The sequence below is a fragment of the Drosophila sulfurigaster genome, chromosome 2R (assembly GCF_023558435.1).
Source record: "Drosophila sulfurigaster albostrigata strain 15112-1811.04 chromosome 2R, ASM2355843v2, whole genome shotgun sequence".
Taxonomy (NCBI): Eukaryota; Metazoa; Arthropoda; class Insecta; order Diptera; family Drosophilidae; genus Drosophila; species Drosophila sulfurigaster.
The window spans coordinates 1829640-1849324 of record NC_084882.1 but is presented as its reverse complement, the minus strand read 5'-3'; the positions used below and the strand labels follow the sequence as shown (position 1 = coordinate 1849324).

Here is a 19685-nt window from a genome sequence, read left to right as displayed (position 1 = left end):
GTGGAATAACAACATTTTTCCTACATCCCCTCGAGTTCGATACTGCTTTACGTGCAACTTTTATTGCACTTAAGATATCAAGCGGTTTATTCTTTTTCAATTCCTTTGTAGCCTTTTTCATTATTGTAGTCAATGATGTTTTCACTCTTTTCTTTCTCTCCTGATTTGACCCCATTCCAAATTTTTTCTTCGTCTTCATCATGTTTGTTACAAAGTATGCTGCTGCTCTCTCTCCAATACTACTGTCTAATGCTTTCACACGATTCAAAGCCTTTCAATTAAAACTGAGTCAGCTTTATGACGTTCACTCAACTCTTTACTGTTTGAATATGCAATGTCATGCTCTCTACACGCTTCATCCAAAGCATTGATTCCACGATCACCACGTGCTAATCGTTTCTCTAACTTTGTTCCAGGTCCGCAGTAATTGTATCCAGGTATATGAGCCTCAAAAGGTAGAGAGTCTATTATATTGTTTACAAGACCACTACCCTGTTTGAGTTTTGATTTTGAACTAATTAAATTATAAAAACGTTTGACCATTTTATAGCAACCTCAATCAACAAACGTTTCCTGTCGGGAGCAGCAGACAGGGCATGTTAATGCAATGCTGTGACAGCGTCTGCCAGCAGCGCTGCATCTGCTGGCAGCGCTGTATGCTCTCTGGTAGCGATCGCTTGCTGTTCGATCGGCTAATTGCTTTACTCTTGTTTTGACTATTCAATTGTAAATGCTTGTAATCGTGTCGGTGGCGAAGCTTGTACCTACACATATATGTACATATGTATGTACCATTCAATAAACAATTAGTTTGAAATTCGCGTGTTTTATTTATAAACAATAGACGTGCAAATAAAGCTACTAAACAAGCTTAGTGGCTCAACATTTGGAGACCCCGGCGAGATTCAATTTACTCTCGCTAAGTGTTGTGAATGCAATTGATTTGCATAAATAATTAGTGAAGAGTCTACTAAACAATAACTATTAGTGAAACATTTAAAGTGCAAGTGCGAAGAGATATATATATGTACATATACACATATATATTTAACAAGTGGTGCATTTCTATTCTTGCATTCTCCGTTGTTTGCGCATGTTCGCCGTTGCTCCGTGGCTTGCGCACCCTCTCCGCTCTCCGTCGCTTGTCTATGCTCTTCGCTACTCCGCTGTCGCAGCTACGTGCATTGCCCTTCAATCTTGCTGCTCTCTCTTATGCTCTCGGTTTGTATGATCTAAATCAGCTAATCAACTGATTAACTTTGAACAGCTGCTGTGCGCAAGCAACTCGCGCGCGTTTGTGATCGCGAGTTTGACGCGTTTTCTCTGGCTTTGAACTGCTGCTGTGCTTAAGCAAACCGCGCGCGTTTGTAATCGCGGTTTGACGCGTTTTTCTTGATGCGCTGCACAGTAAATTTGATACACAAAGTGAGCAATTGCCAGTTAGCACAAGTGCGGTTAACGGCTAACAATGGAAAACTCGATAAACGAGCAAGCTACTACTGTCGAAAATCGCGCGCGGTTTTTCAAGCGGAAGGTTTTATCGCTCTATGATAGCCTTGTGAGACTCGATGCGTCGCTTTCTGAAGTTAAGCTAGCTGCGTTTAATTCATCTGAATTGGCAGTACGGTTGGAGCTATTAGAACGTGCTCAAGCTTCATTTGACTTAGCTTAGAATGCGCTAGAGGAGATCGATTATAATGAGATCGGTAGTGAAACGCGGGACAATTTCGATGAGCGTTTTCTTGAAGTGAAATCGCGTGTTCGAGCTCAATTTGACAGTCGTGAACGCCAATTGATTCGGTCGTCCACATTGCGGCGTGATGAGACCATCGATCTTTCGGCTAATGGCCTCAGTGCCCGCGCTAACAGACGTCGTCTTCCCGAGCTCAAACTTCCCACGTTCGGTGGAGGTTATACGGAATACGCGAGTTTTTGGTCAATTTTCGAGTCTGTCATTGACAAGGATAATGAATTAGATGATGTTGAGAAGCTCCAGCATCTACTATCGTGTTTAACTGGTCCAGCGTTGGATGCATTTAGGTCGTTGGAGATATCGAGGCTTAATTATCGTATGGCTCTGGATATATTGGATAATCGGTTTAACAACAACCGACTTGTGTTCCAGTCACACATCAAGGATATTTTGGGTACCAAGAAGGTGGAGGCAGGAGCATCCGTGGCCACAAAACTTCGTGAGTTTAATGATAAAGTTAATGTTCACATGGGCATTAAAGACTCTGGGCCGTCCAGAGGAAATTGCAAACAGCATTCTTATTTACGTGCTGCTGCAAACGCTGGATGTGGAAACCCAGGCGGCGTGGGAGGATAGCAGGGCATTGGACAATCCTGCCTGCTGGTCATTCACACAGCAGGCTCACAGTTGGGACGGAACTTTAGCCATAACGGCAGCAGGAAGGCGTTTGTGGCCCAAACTAGCCCCAGCAGAGAAAATGTTTGTGTATTTTGTGACGCGCCTGGTCACGGCATATATTCCTGCCCCATCTTCGCAAATTTGTCTCCCTTCTTGAGGCAGAAAGAAGTGAAGAAGCTCGCTCTCTGCTTTAACTGTCTAAAGAAAGGACACCAAACTCGATCCTGCACATCTGGCGCTTGCTGTAACTGTGGTGGACGGCATCATTCGTTGTTGCATTTCGAGACGTCGCAACGAGCCTCGTCAGCTGATTCGTCTGCCGCTCTGCAGCCTCAAGCTTCTACGTCTCTTGCTGCCCAATCTCGTTGTTCTGATGCTGCACTCTTGGGTACTGATGGTGTTTTGCTTAAGAGTCGTGCTGGGTCGTTCATTCATTGTCGTGCTCTGTCAGATTCTGGTTCGCAAATCCACATGATGACGTCCCATTTAGCCCAACAGCTAGAGTTAAAGCGGACACGATCAGATGCTATGGTTTCTGGGCTCGGGGATACAGATGTTTCTGTTGAAGGGTGCACAGTGAATGATTGTATGCGTTCTTGCATCTCCGACTATTTTGTCAGTCTTCAAGCTGTTGTGACGTCAACAATCACTAACAGCCATCCGAATTTTGCCATTGACATCGACGGTTGGGCGATTCCATCTAACATTCAGTTAGCTGATCCAGCCTTCAATCGTCCGCAGCGCGTGGACGTCACAAGCAGGATCAGCTGAATGCCGCCGAGCAGCAAGTGCTGCAGCTGCAGACACGCATTCGCGATCAGGAAGCGCTGGAGCGGATAAAGGAGCTAGGCAAGGAGCTGCAATCGCTGCGCACCAGCACCGAGATGAAAGAGATCTGCGCGATCGTCTGGCGTTGTTCAGGATGAGGTCAGCGCGATGCGCACTTCGTCACATCGTCGCAGTCCCAGCAACCACAGCAATAGCAATGGCAACCACAGCAACAGTCTCAACGATAGCAGCGGTGAGCTGTGCCGTCTGACCAACGACATGGAGAGTTTGTTTTCTGTATGCTGGATCTGAAACAGTCCGAGATCCCGACGCTGTCCAAGCAGAGCGCAGAGCTGCAGCGTGAGAACGCGAGCAACGCAGTTTGAGCAATCGTGTCACTCTGTTGCACCATCTGTATCGTTCTGTTGGTCGTTTCGTTCTCAATTACGATGAGCTTCGCACGTTGATTTGCCAAATAGCGGCAATACTTAATAATCATTCATTGCTATCAGTTTCTGAGAATCCTGACGATTTGGATGTGCTGACTCCGCTCATCTATTGTTTGGTGGTCCTCCAACCGTGATTCTGGAGCCCGACCTAACTACGTTGGTCTACAATCGGTTGGATGGTTGGCAGCGTGTCACTCAGCTGCAGCAGGTCTTCTGGACTAGATGGCATGAGGAGTATCTGACTCTTCTCCAGCAAAGACGACGTGTGGCAGCACCCGGAGAGCCATAAACAAACTCTGTCTACTGTCCCTGAAGGATGATGTTGAAAAATAGGCTTTCAACGGCGGGAGTATGTCGGGAGCAGCAGAAAGGGCATGTTAATGCAATGATGTGACAGCGTCTGCCAGCAGCGCTGCATCTGCTGGCAGCGCTGTATGCTCTCTGTTAGCGATCGCTTGCTGTTCGATCGGCTAATTACTTTACTCATGTTTTGACTATTCAATTGTAAATGCTTGTAATCGTGTCGGTGGCGAAGCTTGTACCTACGCAAGTCACAGCCAAAAGAATATAAAGTGGTTACATATACATATGTACCATTCAATAAACAATTAGTTTGAAATTCGCGTGTTTTATTTATAAACAATAGACGTGCAAAAAGCTACTAAAAAGCTGAGTGGCTCAACATTTCCCATTAAATGAAGTACTTCTCTCACTAACATGTGTTTTTAAGACATAAGAAAAGCATACTAGTACGAAACATTAAGGGTGGTGGACATGGAGAGAATAATCAACAACCATTAATTGTTGGACCATCAAATTGTGGAAAAACCAATGTGATGCTTAGTCTTATAGAGAGTCCCAATGGTCTCAAATTTGAAAATATTTTTGTATTTTCAAAGAGTTTATACCAACCCAAATGTTGGCGCATTTGATAGTTATTAGTTAAGAGCATGAAATACCAAATGAAGTTGTTAGAATTAGGGCGAAGCGAGAGCGTAATAAAGCTTTCGTTTGTTGCTCTCTGAGCGAATTCGCCTCGCTTCGCCGCTCTAGTTAAGTTAGGCTTAATGTAACTTAGCATAGATTTATAAACACAGTTGAAATCGAACACTTATCAGCGCGTCATCATTTACTCCGTTCTCGTTTTCGTCGTTTGTAACAACAACAATTAGGTTCAGTCTTTGTGTTCGCGAATAAAGCGGAATTCTAATTGCAAAAACTCTTGTAATTTTACATGGCGCCCCCGGGTGGACTCTAATTGTTGTTGAACGCGAGTGCTTGATTTAAAATATAAAACAGAAAACAAACCAAAACAAATTCGCGCCGGTCGTTTTAAAAATATAAACAAACTATTGACTGTGCCAGTGCTGTGATTTCTCTTGTGTTGGTGTCATCGCTGGATTCTTTGCGTCATCGCTGGAGGATACCCTGCACCTGCAGAAAACACACAGAGGAAAGTGGCTGGGATCATTAAAGATCGCCAATTCCAGGTACTGTGCGAAAAATTGGAAGCGAAAACTGAATTGGTTGCCAAGTTGCAAAATTCTAGTGACGCTTTCAATTCTTGGTAGTAGATCATTTGTTTTTAAATTTTATATTTTTAATTTAAAAAGTGAACCGCTTAGGCAGAATATTGTTTTGTTTTCTAAGTGAAAGTGACTAGGGAAAAATTTTCTTTCCATTGCATCGAACTTCTTCTCTTAGTTCGTTGCAATTTTCGCTTTCGTCGCCCCCTTTGTCACCAGATTCGTAGCCGCTGTAAGTTGTGTGCTGTTGCTAAGCGCACATACATACGTATAGACATACATATATACCCGCAAGCCAACACTGCACCGGTGCATTTCGGCTCCGTGTTGTTGTTGCTTGCATTTTCGTTTCGCTTCGCGCGCTTAGAAACAGCGCACATACACACATACATACGTTAGCAAGCCAGCATCTGCACAGAGCATTGCGCTCTGTAGTCTGTGTTGTTGCTTGCACTTTTCGTTGTCGCGCGCTTTGCAGCGCTCACAACTCGCTCCCCTACATTCGTTGGTTGAGCATATCAGTGCGATATCTCGTTTGCTCCCTCGAATTGTGTACTCCCTATTATTGTCCAAGATAGCTTAGTGGTTGCTAGGACAATTAAAAAATAATAATAATATAAAAAAAAAATAATTCAAAATAATAATTTAAAAAAAATAATAAATTTTTTTTTTTAATTTTTGTTTTCGTTGTTGTTGTTGGAAGCAGAAGATTTATTTTGTATTTTATTTTTATATTTTTGTCGTCTCCTCTAATAATCTAAATAAAAATGAATTCGAAAAGAAACTCTTGAAGGCTCTAAAAGAAACTTGCTATTTGCGTGAAGAGCATTTGCAGAGTTAATAATCAAATTCTCGATGACACGATCGGTCGAGATTTGACAGAGCTAGAGTGCAGGCTTGAGATGTTGTCGTCGCATATTGAAAATGCTCTCAAATATCAAAGCAGAATTGAGACATTTAACGAATATGACGATTACCGGTGCGAGTTAGAAGAGATTTGCATTACTGCAAAGGCAAGGCTGAAGGCGATGGTGAAATCGTTGACCGATACTTCATCCGCCAATATATCGATTCAGCCGATTGCCGCTCCTCGTACCCGTCTACCTAAACTCTTATTGCCAAAGTTCAGCGGAAAGTATTCCGAATTTAAAAATTTCATAAGCTTGTTTGAGACTCTGGTTGACAATGACCATTCAATTCCGCGCATTGAGAAATTCAATCATCTCATTTCTTGTCTCTCTGGTGAGGCTCTTGGAACGGTGAGAGCGTTTCAAGTCACCGAGGACAACTATGAGAAAGCAATGGCGAGTTTGAAAAGAGTATATGACAATGATTGTCTGATATTTAATGAAAATATCACTGCTCTTTTCAATTTGCCAAAGATTTCGCAGCCCTCCGCTTCAGCGTTGCGAAACTTGATTGACACTGTCTCTGCGATATACGGATCTTTGTTGTCGATAGGTGATGATAAGAAGATTGCAAATGCAATCCTTATTCACCTGGTCATGCACAAAGTTGATGCAATGACAAAGAAGAAGTGGGATGAGCAGCTAGATTACACGAAAATTCCATTATGGAGTGAGTGTGAAACTGTGCTTAATCGTCGATATCAGCACTTGTCAGCTGAGAATTCGACAAAGTCCGATAGTCAAGCCGTTTCCACTAAACAGCTTAATAAAAGCTCGTTTTCGTGTACGACGCTCAAAGATAAGATTGATCAAAAGACCCAAATATGCGAATATTGCAATTCCGAAGATCATTCCATCGTGAGTTGCTCGATGTTTGCTGCCTTGGCAGTTAAACAGAGATTCGACTACGCGAAAACAACTGCATTATGCTTAAATTGTCTTCGGAAGGGTCACACTGTCGCCAAATGTAAGGCAAAAAAGTGTCGTGTGTGCAGCCGTTCACATCATACGTTGCTGCACATATATTCTGCGACTACAAATAGTAGAGCGTTACCACCCCCGAGTCTCTCCGCTGTTGAGCCTGATCGTCCATCCACTTCACATGCGATGCATGCGACCGTGTCGGATAAAGTGATCCTGGCCACAGCAGTCATCAAAATAAAGACGAATTCAGGCGATTTCGTCTTAGCCCGAGCTTTGCTGGACTCTGGGTCACAAATTAATTTTGTGACTGAGGAACTAGCTCAGCGGCTGCATTTGCGTAGAGAAGACTCGTGCATCAGCTTGCTTGGCATTGGTGAATCCAATTCTCAAGTTAAGAAAAGATACACACTGTGGTGAAGTCGCGAGTTGGCTGCAATGAATACGCGATCGATTTATGGATCCTCAAATCGATCTCAGGTTATCAGCCAGATCACACTGTAAATGTCAGTGGCTGGAAGATACCTGACAATATTCAGCTAGCGGATCCCTATTTCTTCAAACCGCAGAAAATTGATCTTCTTATCGGCGCTGAAACATTCTTTGATCTATTGTCCGTTGGCCAAATCAAGCAAGGTCCAGAGTGTCCAATCCTCCAAAAGACAAGCCTTGGGTGGATTGTCTCGGGCGGTACACTCCTGGTGAAAAATCTCACCAGAAGATGACTGTCAATCTGAGCTATCAGGAAGAAAGTTTGAGCTCGATTGACAAGACCTTGCTGAAGTTTTGGACTGTCGAAGATGTGCGCTCTCCCTCCAAAGTCCTTTCCGCTGAACAACAAGGTTGTGAAGATCATTTCACAAATAATGTGAAAAGATTGCCGTCTGGTCGTTTCGAAGTAAGACTGCCGTTTAAATCAGATCCGCACCAGCTTGGGTGCTCATTTGAAGTTGTTAAACGGCGGTTTTGTCGCTTGAAAAACGCTTAACTCGAGATCCCGAGTTAAAGCGAATGTACTTGGAATTTATGGAAGAATATGTAGAGATGGGCCACATGTCCGAAGTGAGTCACATCCTTCCAAGTACACCACACTATGTTATTCCGCACCAATGTGTATTACGGCCCCAAAGCACTTCGACAAAGCTGAGGGTCGTATTTGATGCTTCGTGTCGCACTTCGACACATAAGGCGTTGAATGACATTCTTATGGTCGGGCCGACCATTCAAGAAGAGCTGTTTTCGACTCTGCTTCGTTTTCGATTGCATAAATATGCATTAACGGCCGACATCAAAAAGATGTACCGGCAAGTTATGGTGCACGAGGCAGATCGAAACTATCAGCTCATAGTGTGGAGAAAAGATCCATCAGACTCGTTGAGATTATTCAGATTAAATACTGTAACATATGGCACTGCGCCATCGCCATTCTTGGCCATACGGTGTTTGATCCAGCTGAGCGAGATTGCGAAATCCTCGCACCCCATGGCAGCTGAGGTTATCAGGCAAGATTTCTACGTTGACGATATGTTGACTGGTGCCACATGCATCGAGGACCTGAAGACAATTAAGTCTGAAGTGTCGCAGATACTGCTAGGAGCAGGTTTTGAACTTGCGAAGTGGTTCTCGAATGCTCCTGGGTTCTCCGCATCAGACAGTACACCAAAGCCGATAACGATCTCGAGACTGACGCAACCAAGACTCTAGGTGTGATTTGGTTGCCAAATGAAGACGTGTTCCAATTCGGATCGACGATTCATTCATGGGTCTTAAAGCGACAAAACGGAACATTCTCTCGGTGACATCGCGGTTATTCGATCCGCTTGGCCTATTGAGTCCCTTAATTATAAAAGCAAAGATACTGCTTCAAGAGCTCTGGCTTCAAAGTTGGAGTGGGACGAATCCATACCATTGAGTTTGGATACATCGTGGCAGCAATTTAAGTCAAATTTGACACAATTGCAAAACATAAAAGTGCCACGATATTTGTTCACAGAGCCTACGTTACCGATAGAGATACATGGCTTCGCCGACGCCTCAATAAGAGCGTATGGGGCGTGTATTTACGTTCGTACGCAAACTGCAGAAGGTTGTAAAGTATCATTACTAACCTCAAAATCAAAAGTAGCTCCCCTCAAGACTAAGACTCTTCCTAGACTTGAGTTGTGTGCAGCTCACCTTCTTGCAGAACTCTGCCACCGCATCCGAAGGCTGATCCGATCTCCAATTGAACGGACGGTTCTTTGGTCAGATTCGGAAGTCACTCTTCATTGGATCCGGTCACATCCTTCCACTCGCGACATTCGTGTCGAATCGAGTGGCCGAGATTCAAGAGTGGTCAGAGAGCGTGGAATGGCGTCATGTTCCAACTAAGCAGAACCCCGCAGACATTGTATCGAGAGGTTGCGATGTGACTGAACTGTGCGCGTCAATGTGGTTTAGTGGTCCGTCATTCTTGATGGAACCACACGACGCATGGCCAGTTAACCACCATTTCGTCTCTGAAGAGTCGCGCAATTTGGAAGTGCGCAAAACAGCTGTTGGACTGACAGCTATAGTGGTAAAGTCAGATCTAGTGGACTCGATCGAAAGTTTTTCGTCGCACACAAGTCTGTTGAGAGTGTTCGCTTATGTGTTCCGCTTCATTCGAAGATGCAGAGACAAAACAGTTCAATTTGAACTGGTTCCAACGGCATCAGAACTGAAAGAAGCATTCAGTAAAATAGTAGAAGTAATGCAAGATTTCGAATTCAGAGACGATATAGAAAGGGTTCGTAAGAGTACACGTGTGAGCTCGAGTCTACAACGACTCAATCCTTTCATACATGAGTATGAAGGATCTTGGTGTTCGTTTTCGTTGTTGCGAGTCGGGGGGCGACTGGTAAATGCTCCTATTTCGTATGATGCTAAGTTTCCACTCCTCTTGTCGAAGCGCTCACAATTTGCTCGCAGCTATGTGAGGTACCTTCACTTGACCAACTGTCACGCTGGCCCAAGAGCGCTCGTGAGCATTCTTAGAGAACGACTTTGGTTAGTTAATGCTCAAGAGCTTTGTCGTCAGACAGTACGATCATGCATCCGTTGCTTTAAATGCAAACCTCGGTTGCTTAAGCAAATAATGGGAAATTTGCCTGCTGATCGACTCCGAGCGCTCCGCCCATTTTCAATTTGTGGCGTAGATTTTTGTGGCCCGGTTGAGACAACCTATAGGATTCGCGGAAAGCCGCCGTACAAGTCGTACATAGCTTTGTTCGTCTGTTTTGCGTCAAAAGCGGTTCACTTAGAAATTGTATCCGATCTGTCAACTAATGCATTTCTAATGGCTTTCCAAAGGTTTGTTGGTCGAAGAGGATGTCCGAGCCGAGTCCATTGCGACAACGCGACGAACTTCGTCGGAGCAAGTCGCCATCTGGAGGAGCTAAGGAGGCGAGTCGAGGCCGAGGAGAACGCAGTTCGCGACTTCGCATCAAGAAGCGGATGCGAATTTGCGTTCATACCGCCGAGGCTCCTCACTATGGGAGGACTATGGGAGGCAGGTGTGAAGTCTGCAAAGCACCTACTCCTACGGACGGTGGGCAACGCCCTGCTCACGCTCGAGGAGCTGCAGACAGTGGTCGTGGCGGTCGAGGCGGTGCTCAACTCCCGCCCGCTAGAGCCGTAAGCCAAGACCCCAACGACGGCGAGGCGCTAACGCCCGGGCATCTACTGGTGGGCGGACCACTGGTGGCACCGGCAGCATCGCGGACCCCGGACCAGGAGGGTCTGAGTTGCTTAAGGCGATGGCGAGCTGTCTCGTCGCTCAAGCGAGCGTTCTGGCAGCGATGGTCCTGGGAGTATGTGCTCGGCCTGCAGGCACGGGCCAAGTGGGACCAGTTGCAGCCGAATCTGCAAGTCGGAGAGCTCGTCGTCGTCGCAGAAGACAACCAGCCGCCGATGCAGTGGATGGTGGGTCGAGTCGTGGCGGTGTATCCAGGAGCGGACGGGGCGGTGCGCGTCGCAGACGTGCGAACCAGCACAGGAGGGCTGTTTAAACGGCCAATACACAAATTGGCGCCTCTGCCAATCGGATGAAGGCACAGCCGTTCATCGGGGCCGGTGTTGGCGCATTTGATAGTTATTAGTTAAGAGCATGAAATACCAAATGAAGTTGTTAGAATTAGGGCGAAGCGAGAGCGCAATAAAGCTCTCGTTTGTTGCTCTCTGAGCGAATTCGCCTCGCTTCGCCGCTCTAGTTAAGTTAGGCTTAATGTAACTTAGCATAGATTTATAAACACAGTTGAAATCGAACACTTATCAGCGCATCATCATTTACTCCGTTCTCGTTTTCGTCGTTTGTAACAACAACAATTAGGTTCAGTCTTTGTGTTCGCGAATAAAGCGGAATTCTAATTGCAAAAACTCTTGTAATTTTTCAATGAATATTTGGAGAAACTTATCAAACCAATTCAAGGAATGGAAATTCAATTACGTTCTCCGGAAACGATGCAGTGTTATCACCGCACGAAGCTAAAATAATTCCATTATGATATTCGATGATGTGGCATGTGAAAAGCAGGATAATATCCGAAACTATTTTTGTATGGGAAGACATAAGAATATTGATTCATTCTATTTATGTCAAACATACACACATATACCGAAACATTTAATACGTGACAATGCTAATTTTATTATAATGTTTAAACAAGATGATTTGAACATGCGACATATATATCGAGATCACGTAAACAGTGACATGGACTATGAATCATTTATGGAAATTTCACGAAAATGCTGGGAAGAGAAATTTGGATTTCTACTAATCTCTAAAGATGACGATATGAAAAATGGGCGATACAGAAAAGGCTTTGATCAATTTATTATACTTTAATAATATGAATATAAAACTAATGATGTGATGATTAAACAACAGTCCAAACTCAGACTTCAAAATGTCTACATCACTAACATTTGCATTAAATGGAAACACATCAGTTATAACCGAAAATTTTTTCCCACAAATTGAATTAAATAGAAATTATGAGTGTGCTCTCATTGACTTTCACACATACAATTCTATACCAAACATAAATAGAGGGAACAATCTATTTCATATAGGAAATAAATGTATAGAAATACCTGTTGGATCGTATGAACTCGAAGAGATTGCAACATATATTATTGATGTCCTAAAGGTTCTTATAATGCGTTAAAAATAGAAACCAACAACAATACGCTGAAAGTTCAAGTTACCACTAAAAAGAAACAGTATATTTTAATCGTGAACGAAGATTGGAAAGCTATTTGGATTTGGTGCACGTATTCTAAAACCGCACAATACTGAAATTTATGTCTCAGATAACCCTGTGAATTTTTAAAAGTAAATACAATTAGATTGGAATGAAAGATATGTACGTGAAATTCCAAGAGAGTTACTACAACCGGGAGCCTCGTCCACTTTTATCACCACTAGACTTCAAGTCAAAGGCTCCTGTTGTTGTTGTTGATCTTTCATATCAAAACGAGTCGGTCAAATCAGGGCCAATTGATGCTAAAATTTCAACTGAACTAAGAGTACCAAGTGAGTTGAATACAAAGGTATATTGTCGTCTCATTCACGATCGTCTAGTTGAATATACCCCACTGACCGGATTAGTTCAACGTATCGTATAATGATTTCTCAAAATATTTCTTCATTCACCATTTGGAAATCATTACGAGTAGACGTCAACGGATCGAAAGAAATTTAAAATGATTTTGTTTGAAAACAAAAACAACTCCACAACTCATATTTCGATACAACAACTTATAACTGGAATAAATAATTTTATGAAAATGTTTAAGGATAAAATTTTTCCTGAACACATGGAATATTTATCAGAATCATTGAAATATTTTAATAATAGAATATGTGACGGGCCATTGGTTTCTAATGTTCATGGACAACATTTCACATCCTGCTGTTGGGCTCATAACGATGTGGAGGATGGAGTCGATACATGTGCCTGTCATTTCTATACTGTTCGCTCACAAAAATCAAAAAATTATAAAAATGTATGTTAATTTAGAGAGATTTTAAACAATGTATTTGGAAATAAAATTATGTTACATACAGAACATGAAAAGAAGAATAGTATATCTTTAAGGGAAATGGAATTTTTACAGCATTATTGGGTTTTTCTTTCAGATTTTCTATTTTATCTTCAAGTGTCTTGGAAATGGTGTTGTACTTTCGTCTGAATTCCATCACGTTCCCATCCTTTTTTAACGTTCATCACGTGATCCTTCCTCCGCTCCGATTTCAAATACATTCGAATTAATGAGATAAGTGAGCATGACGCCTTCGAGCGTTTTACAGGTAGTGTTGGGCTTCCGAACATATTTCATCACATTTCATAACGTTGATTCGTGTTAGACGTTCGATCGTCTTGGATGTAGCGTTGCGTCAGGTGCGTGGCGCCGTCTCGGGACACGTTGCGCCTCGTTTCCGTCCTTTCGTTTCGTAACGTTTCGATCTAGTATGATGCGTTGCCCCACGACCTACGTTTTCGAGGTGGGTGTTCGCGCGTTCGTACGCTACGTTCGTTAAGAGCGTTTCACGTTTTCGTAGGACGACTTCATCTCACGTTTTCGAGTACGATCTACGAGTCGTATTTCGACTGCGACCCCGACCCCGATCCCTCACTGTCCCGTCTCGGGACACGCGACTCCGACTACGTTTTCGAACTGAACGTTCACGTGTTCCATCGTGTTGGGTACAGCGCTGCGCCCTGATTGATAATGTACGCTACGTTCGTTAATGATAAGAGCGTATCGTAACACGTGTGACGAACACGTTTTCGTCCACGATCTACGCATCGATTTCGACTGCGACCCCGACCCCGAGGGCGTGTCGGGATAAGCGACCTCGACCCCGACCCCGACCCCGACTCCGAAGAATCTATAACGGATTTGTGTGACGAAACGCCCCCGACCCCGATCGATCCTTTCATCGCCCCGTCTCGGGTCACGTACGATTTGACGTTTCCACAGGTGACCCTAATTAAATTGCATCTTTATTACCTCACACTTGACATTAATGAGAGGTGACCCTAATTAACACTTCCTTGCATGAGGATTAAATTTGTGAGAAAACTTGATATTCCAACTACTGTCAATTTTTATATATTTTAATTTCATTTTTGTTTATTTACTTTTTTATTGAAATAAGAGCAGTTGATTTAATCTATGTCTTTTAAAATAATCAGATAAGTGCGATAAATAATTTTATTAACACAATTTGTTCCTGATACTAGAAGAGCACCATATGTTATAACTTCTATTGGTCTATTTTATTCAGTTAGTTTTCCACAACTTGCCATGTTTTATTATAACAAAACAGAGTGACTCAAAATTGACTACGGCAAAGCTATTGAATATTTATTTATTAGAATTTTCGATGTCGTTAAAAGTGTTTTCCGTCTTTCTGGGCTATAACTTTTGCATAGAATAACTTACAATTATAGTTAATAGTTGAATATTTTATAAAAATTATGATTAAAGGTGTCGGGAGCAGTAGACAGCGCATAATTCGGCTAATTGCTTTCTTACTTTTGAATTGTTACTCTCTTGTAAATCGTGTCGGTGGCGAAGCTTGATACTTGCTCAAGTCACAGCCAAAACATAAGTGGTTACATATACATATGTACATATGTACATATGTACCACAGTAATAAACATTAAATTTGAATTCGTGTTTTATTTATAAACAATATTCTGGCGAATAAAAGCTACTAAAAACTTAGTAGCTCAACATTTGGAGGCCCCTGCGAGATACATATAACATACTCTCGCTTAGTGTTGTGAATGCAATTGATTTTGCAAAAATAATTAGTGAAGTGCCTAATAAATAATAACAATTGGTGAAGCATTTAAGTCAGGGTGCTCAACGCCTATACACTGAGTGCACTTTTGTTTTTGTAGATGCTCTGTGCTTATGGGTAGTGCGTCCATAAGCACCGTGCATATAGGCTTCGATTTGCACGCGAAACAAAAACAATTTTGCTTGTTTCTTCATTACATCTCTTTCCGTCGTCACGCTTCGCTGACCGCAATGTATTTTGTTTTTGTTTTTTGCACTGAAACTTATTCTTCTGCCTGGGTTGGGTTTTGATTTATTTCGTGGTGGACCACCGTAAGTGTTATGTTAAATTTTGTGGCGGGTTAGAAAAATGAGTGATGTATTGGAGAGCACTTTTTTCCCAAAAACTTTAAATGTGAAGTACAATGCGAAATATGCTTCATAGTTCTGGATGTAAACACAAAATACAATCGTAATTTCTCTCAGTGCACAGCTGCGCCCCAACACAAAAGCGCCGCTACATATGTACACGTTTTCTTGTATCTGTGTTAGTAAACGCACTGCCATAAGACGAATTTGAGCATCCCTGATTTAAGTTAAAAGTGTTCAAGAGTTTGAAGACATATGACATGTATATGTACAGTTGCATATACATATACATATATATTTAAGCGAGCAGTGCATTTCTATTCTTCCATTCTCCGTTGTTTGCGCATATTCGTCGCTGCTTCATCGATTGCGCCCCGCTCTCCGTCGCTTGCGCATGGTCCCCGCTACTCCGTTGTCACAGCTTAGTACATTGCCCTTAATATTGCTGCCCTCTCTTATGCTTTCGGTTTGTGTGATTTAAATCAGCTTTTGAATTGCTGCTGTGCTTAAGCAACTCGCGTGCGTTTGTGATCGCGATTTTGACGCGTTTTTCTTGCTGCGCTGCAGACTACATTTAACATACAAAGTGAGCAATTGCCAGTTAGCACAAGTGCGGTATACTGCTAACTATGAAAACGAGCAAGCGACTACTGCGTCGCTTTCCGCAACCAAGCTAGCTGCGTTTAATTCATCTGAAATATCAGTACGTTTAGAGGTATTAGAACATGCTCAAGCTTCATTTGACTTAGCTTAGAATGCGCTAGAGGAGATCGATTATAATGAGATCGGTAGTGAAACGCGGGACAATTTCGATGAGCGTTTTCTTGAAGTGAAATCGCGTGTTCGAGCTCAATTTGACAGTCGTGAACGCCGATTGATTCGGTCGTCCACATTGCGGCGTGATGAGACCATCGATCTTTCGGCTAATGGCCTCAGTGCCCGCGCTAACAGACGTCGTCTTCCCGAGCTCAAACTTCCCACGTTCGGTGGAGGTTATACGGAATACGCGAGTTTTTGGTCAATTTTCGAGTCTGTCATTGACAAGGATAATGAATTAGATGATGTTGAGAAGCTCCAGCATCTACTATCGTGTTTAACTGGTCCAGCGTTGGATGCATTTAGGTCGTTGGAGATATCGAGGCTTAATTATCGTATGGCTCTGGATATATTGGATAATCGGTTTAACAACAACCGACTTGTGTTCCAGTCACACATCAAGGATATTTTGGGTACCAAGAAGGTGGAGGCAGGAGCATCCGTGGCCACAAAACTTCGTGAGTTTAATGATAAAGTTAATGTTCACAAGGGGACATTACAGACTCTGGGCAGTCAGAGGAAATTGCAAACAGCATTCTCATTTACGTGCTGCTGCAAAAGCTGGATGTGGAAACCCAGGCGGCGTGGGAGGATAGCAGGGCATTGGACAACCCTGCTGACGATAAAGTCTAAGGCGTTTGTGGCCCAAACTAGCCAAACTAGCAGGGCGAATGTTTGTATGTATGACGCGCCTGGTCACGGCATATATTCCTGCCCCGTCTTTGGAAATTTGTCTCCTTTCTTGAGGCAGAAAGGACACCAAACTCGATCCTGCACATCTGGCACTTGTCGTAACTGTGGTGGACGGCATCATTCGTTGTTGCATTTCGAGACATCGCAACGAGCCTCGTCAGTTGATTCGTCTGCCCCTACCTGTCTTGCTGCCCAATCTCTTCGTTCTGATGATGTGCTCTTGTGTACTGTTGTTGTTTTGCTTAAGAGTCGTGCTGGGTCGTTCGTTCCTTGTCGTGCTCTGCTTGATTCTGGTTCGCAAATCCATATGATGACGTCCCATTTAGCTTAACAGCTAGAGCTAAAGCGGACACGATCAGATGCTATGGTATCTGCCCTACAGATACAGACGTTTCTGTTGAAGGATGCACAGTAAATGTTTGTATGCGTTCTTGCATCTCCAACTACTCTGTCAGTCTTCAAGCTGTTGTGACGTTAACAATCACCCACAGCCATCCAAATTTTGCCATTAATATCGACGGTTGGACGATTCCATCCTGCTGATTGGTGCAAGCGTTTTCTACGGCTTGTTATGTGTCAAACAAATCGGCCTTGGAAAACCTGTTGCATGGGTAGTTGCTGGTGGTGCAGACGGTACAATGGGCACAGCATTGATGCAGCGAAAAAGGTTTCTGATGATAGTAATGAGGAGCAGCAATGTCAACTGATCAGACACGCCATTGTTGTGAAGTGCATGTCCAAGCAGATGGACAAGTTCAGCTGTCAGGAGATGAAGTCGCAGACAACGCTGGCCGAGACAATTTCCGTGCTACAGTAGACGCAGCGCAATTGCGAAGATCTGCAACAGCAGTTGCACGACAGGGATGTGGAAACGACACAGCGTCAGCAGGAGTTCGTGTATCTGCAACGCAGAAAGCTGTAAGAAGCACACGACAAAGTGCAGGAAGTGCAGCTGCTGGCCAAGCAGCGTTTCCTTGAGCTCGAATCTCAGCTGCAGGCTAAAGATGAGAAGTAACAAGCGCTGCAAGCGTCTAGCGTTGTCCCAGGATGAGGTCAGCGCGTTGCGCACTTCGTCGCAGCGCCGCAATCACAGCAATAGCAATAGCAGCCACAGCAACAGTCTCAACGATAGCAGCGGCGAGTTGTGGCGTCTGACCAACGAGGTGGAGAGTTTGCGCTGTGTGCTGGAGCTGAAACAGGCCGAGATCTCGACGCTGCACAATGGGCGATTTGGTCTCGCTAGCGGCATTTAATTAATAACTTCTAAACTAAAATATATGTCTTCAGTCGGTTTTTTTTCACTGATCAGAGAAAAATCATAGAATTTTTTAAGTTAAAAAATTTTTTTTTTTTAATTTAAAATTTTGTTGTATTTTTATTTTATTTGAACTTCAATTAACATATTTCAAATATAAACTTTATCTAAAAAATGATGGGATGATGGAAAAAAATGGGATGACTTCTGAGTGCAATACTAAAAAAAGATCCCTTTTTGGTACTCACACTGTGTCTAAAAAGTATCATAATTTGAAGGCTAGCAGGTAATAGCAAATCATATTACATATTTTGGACGCCGCTGATTCACACTTTCGGCTTAAAAAAGAGTCAGACTGAATCCACTTGAATCAGGTAAGTTCTACTCCACGAAAGACAGGTGTACGCTAATCCGGGCGAGTTGTTAATACACTGAATTACCACTACGTTTTATGAGCTACACATTTATAAACCGGTCACAAACATTGATTTTTTTTTAAATATATAAAAAATATAATAAAAAACCAAACTTCTAACAAATTCGCTAAAAATTGTAAATTTGCGAGGAACTCGAAATCAATGCGCGAAAAAAGAAAGAATTTTCTAGAGCTCTTTGCAAAATCATATCGTGTGTTTGACCGTTCACAGCTGATGATCAGTTGATCGTAGAGCTTTTAAAAAGCTTTTAAAAATCTAATCAAAGCATCTGTTATCGATATGTGAAAAAATATTAACGGTTTTTTAAATTTGAATTAAATGCCGCTAGCGAGACCAAATCGCCCACTGTGCGCTGTCCAAGCAGATCGCAGAGCTGCAGCGTGAGAACGACGAGCAGCGCAGTCTGAGCAATCGTGTCACGCTGCTGGAGGCACAGAACGAAATGATGCGCACAGAGCTCGAAAGCAAAACAGAGAAGGAAAAAGATATTCAGCGCCAGATGGAGGAAATGCAAAAGGCCTTCAACCACGAGAGCATCAAGAGCGCAAAGCAACGTTTGTATCGCTTTGTTGGTCGTTGTATTCTCAATTTTGATGAGCTTCGCACGCTGATTTGCCAAATAGTGACCATAATTAATAGTCGTCCATTGATATCAATTTCAGAGAATCCTGACGATTTGGATGTGCTGATTCCCGCTTATCTACTGTTTGGTGGTCCTCCAACCGTGATTCTGGAGCCCGACCTAACAACGCTGGACTACAATCGATTGGATGCTTGGCAGCGTGTCACTCAGCTGCAGCAGGTCTTCTGGACAAGATGGCGGGTGGAGTATTTGACTCTTCTCCAGCAGAGATGCAAGTGGCGCAGTCCTGATAGTCGTCTCCAAGTCAACGACGTGGTCTTGGTCAAGGACGAAAATTTGCCTTCTCTTCATTGGTTGCTAGCCCGTGTCATGGCGCTTATCCCTGGCAAGGACGGCAAGTGTCAAGTTGCTGAGTTGAAGACGTCATGTGGCAGCACCCGGAGAGCCATAAACAAACTATGTCTACTGCACCTGAAGAATGATGTTGGAAGACAGGCTTTCAACGGCGGGAGTTTGTCAGAAGCAGCAGACAGCGCATGTTAATGTAATGCTGTGACAGCGTCTGCCAGCAGCGCTGCTTCTGCCGGCAGCACTGCATGCTCTCTGACACTGTTAGCGATGGCTGGCAGTTCGATCGGCTAATTGCTTACTTACTTTTGAATTGTTACTCTCTTGTAAATCATGTCGGTAGCGAAGCTTGATACTAGCTTAAGTCGCAGCCAAAGCATAAGGGATTTCATATACATATGTACCACAGTAATAAACATTAAATT

At 43.3% G+C, this 19685-nt stretch overlaps 3 protein-coding genes across 3 annotated transcripts; all 3 read left to right on the top strand.

The window, feature by feature from the left end:
• The first annotated feature begins 4710 nt into the window (after nucleotides 1-4710).
• LOC133838449 (uncharacterized) lies at nucleotides 4711-11129 on the top strand. The gene is made up of 2 exons (XM_062269564.1): nucleotides 4711-5078; nucleotides 10274-11129. The coding sequence occupies exon 2, from the start codon at nucleotides 10292-10294 to the stop codon at nucleotides 11009-11011; it is 720 nt and encodes a 239-aa protein (XP_062125548.1). The 5' UTR covers nucleotides 4711-5078; nucleotides 10274-10291; the 3' UTR covers nucleotides 11012-11129.
• Nucleotides 11130-13253: 2124 nt separating this feature from the next.
• On the top strand, nucleotides 13254-16577 carry LOC133836627 (uncharacterized). Its single transcript, XM_062267220.1, has 3 exons — nucleotides 13254-13277; nucleotides 15883-16402; nucleotides 16447-16577. The coding sequence occupies exons 1-3, from the start codon at nucleotides 13254-13256 to the stop codon at nucleotides 16575-16577; spliced, it is 675 nt and encodes a 224-aa protein (XP_062123204.1).
• Nucleotides 16578-17328: 751 nt separating this feature from the next.
• Nucleotides 17329-19470, top strand: LOC133836881 (uncharacterized). The gene is made up of 2 exons (XM_062267475.1): nucleotides 17329-17870; nucleotides 18701-19470. The coding sequence occupies exons 1-2, from the start codon at nucleotides 17501-17503 to the stop codon at nucleotides 19453-19455; spliced, it is 1125 nt and encodes a 374-aa protein (XP_062123459.1). The 5' UTR covers nucleotides 17329-17500; the 3' UTR covers nucleotides 19456-19470.
• The last annotated feature ends 215 nt before the right edge of the window (nucleotides 19471-19685 follow it).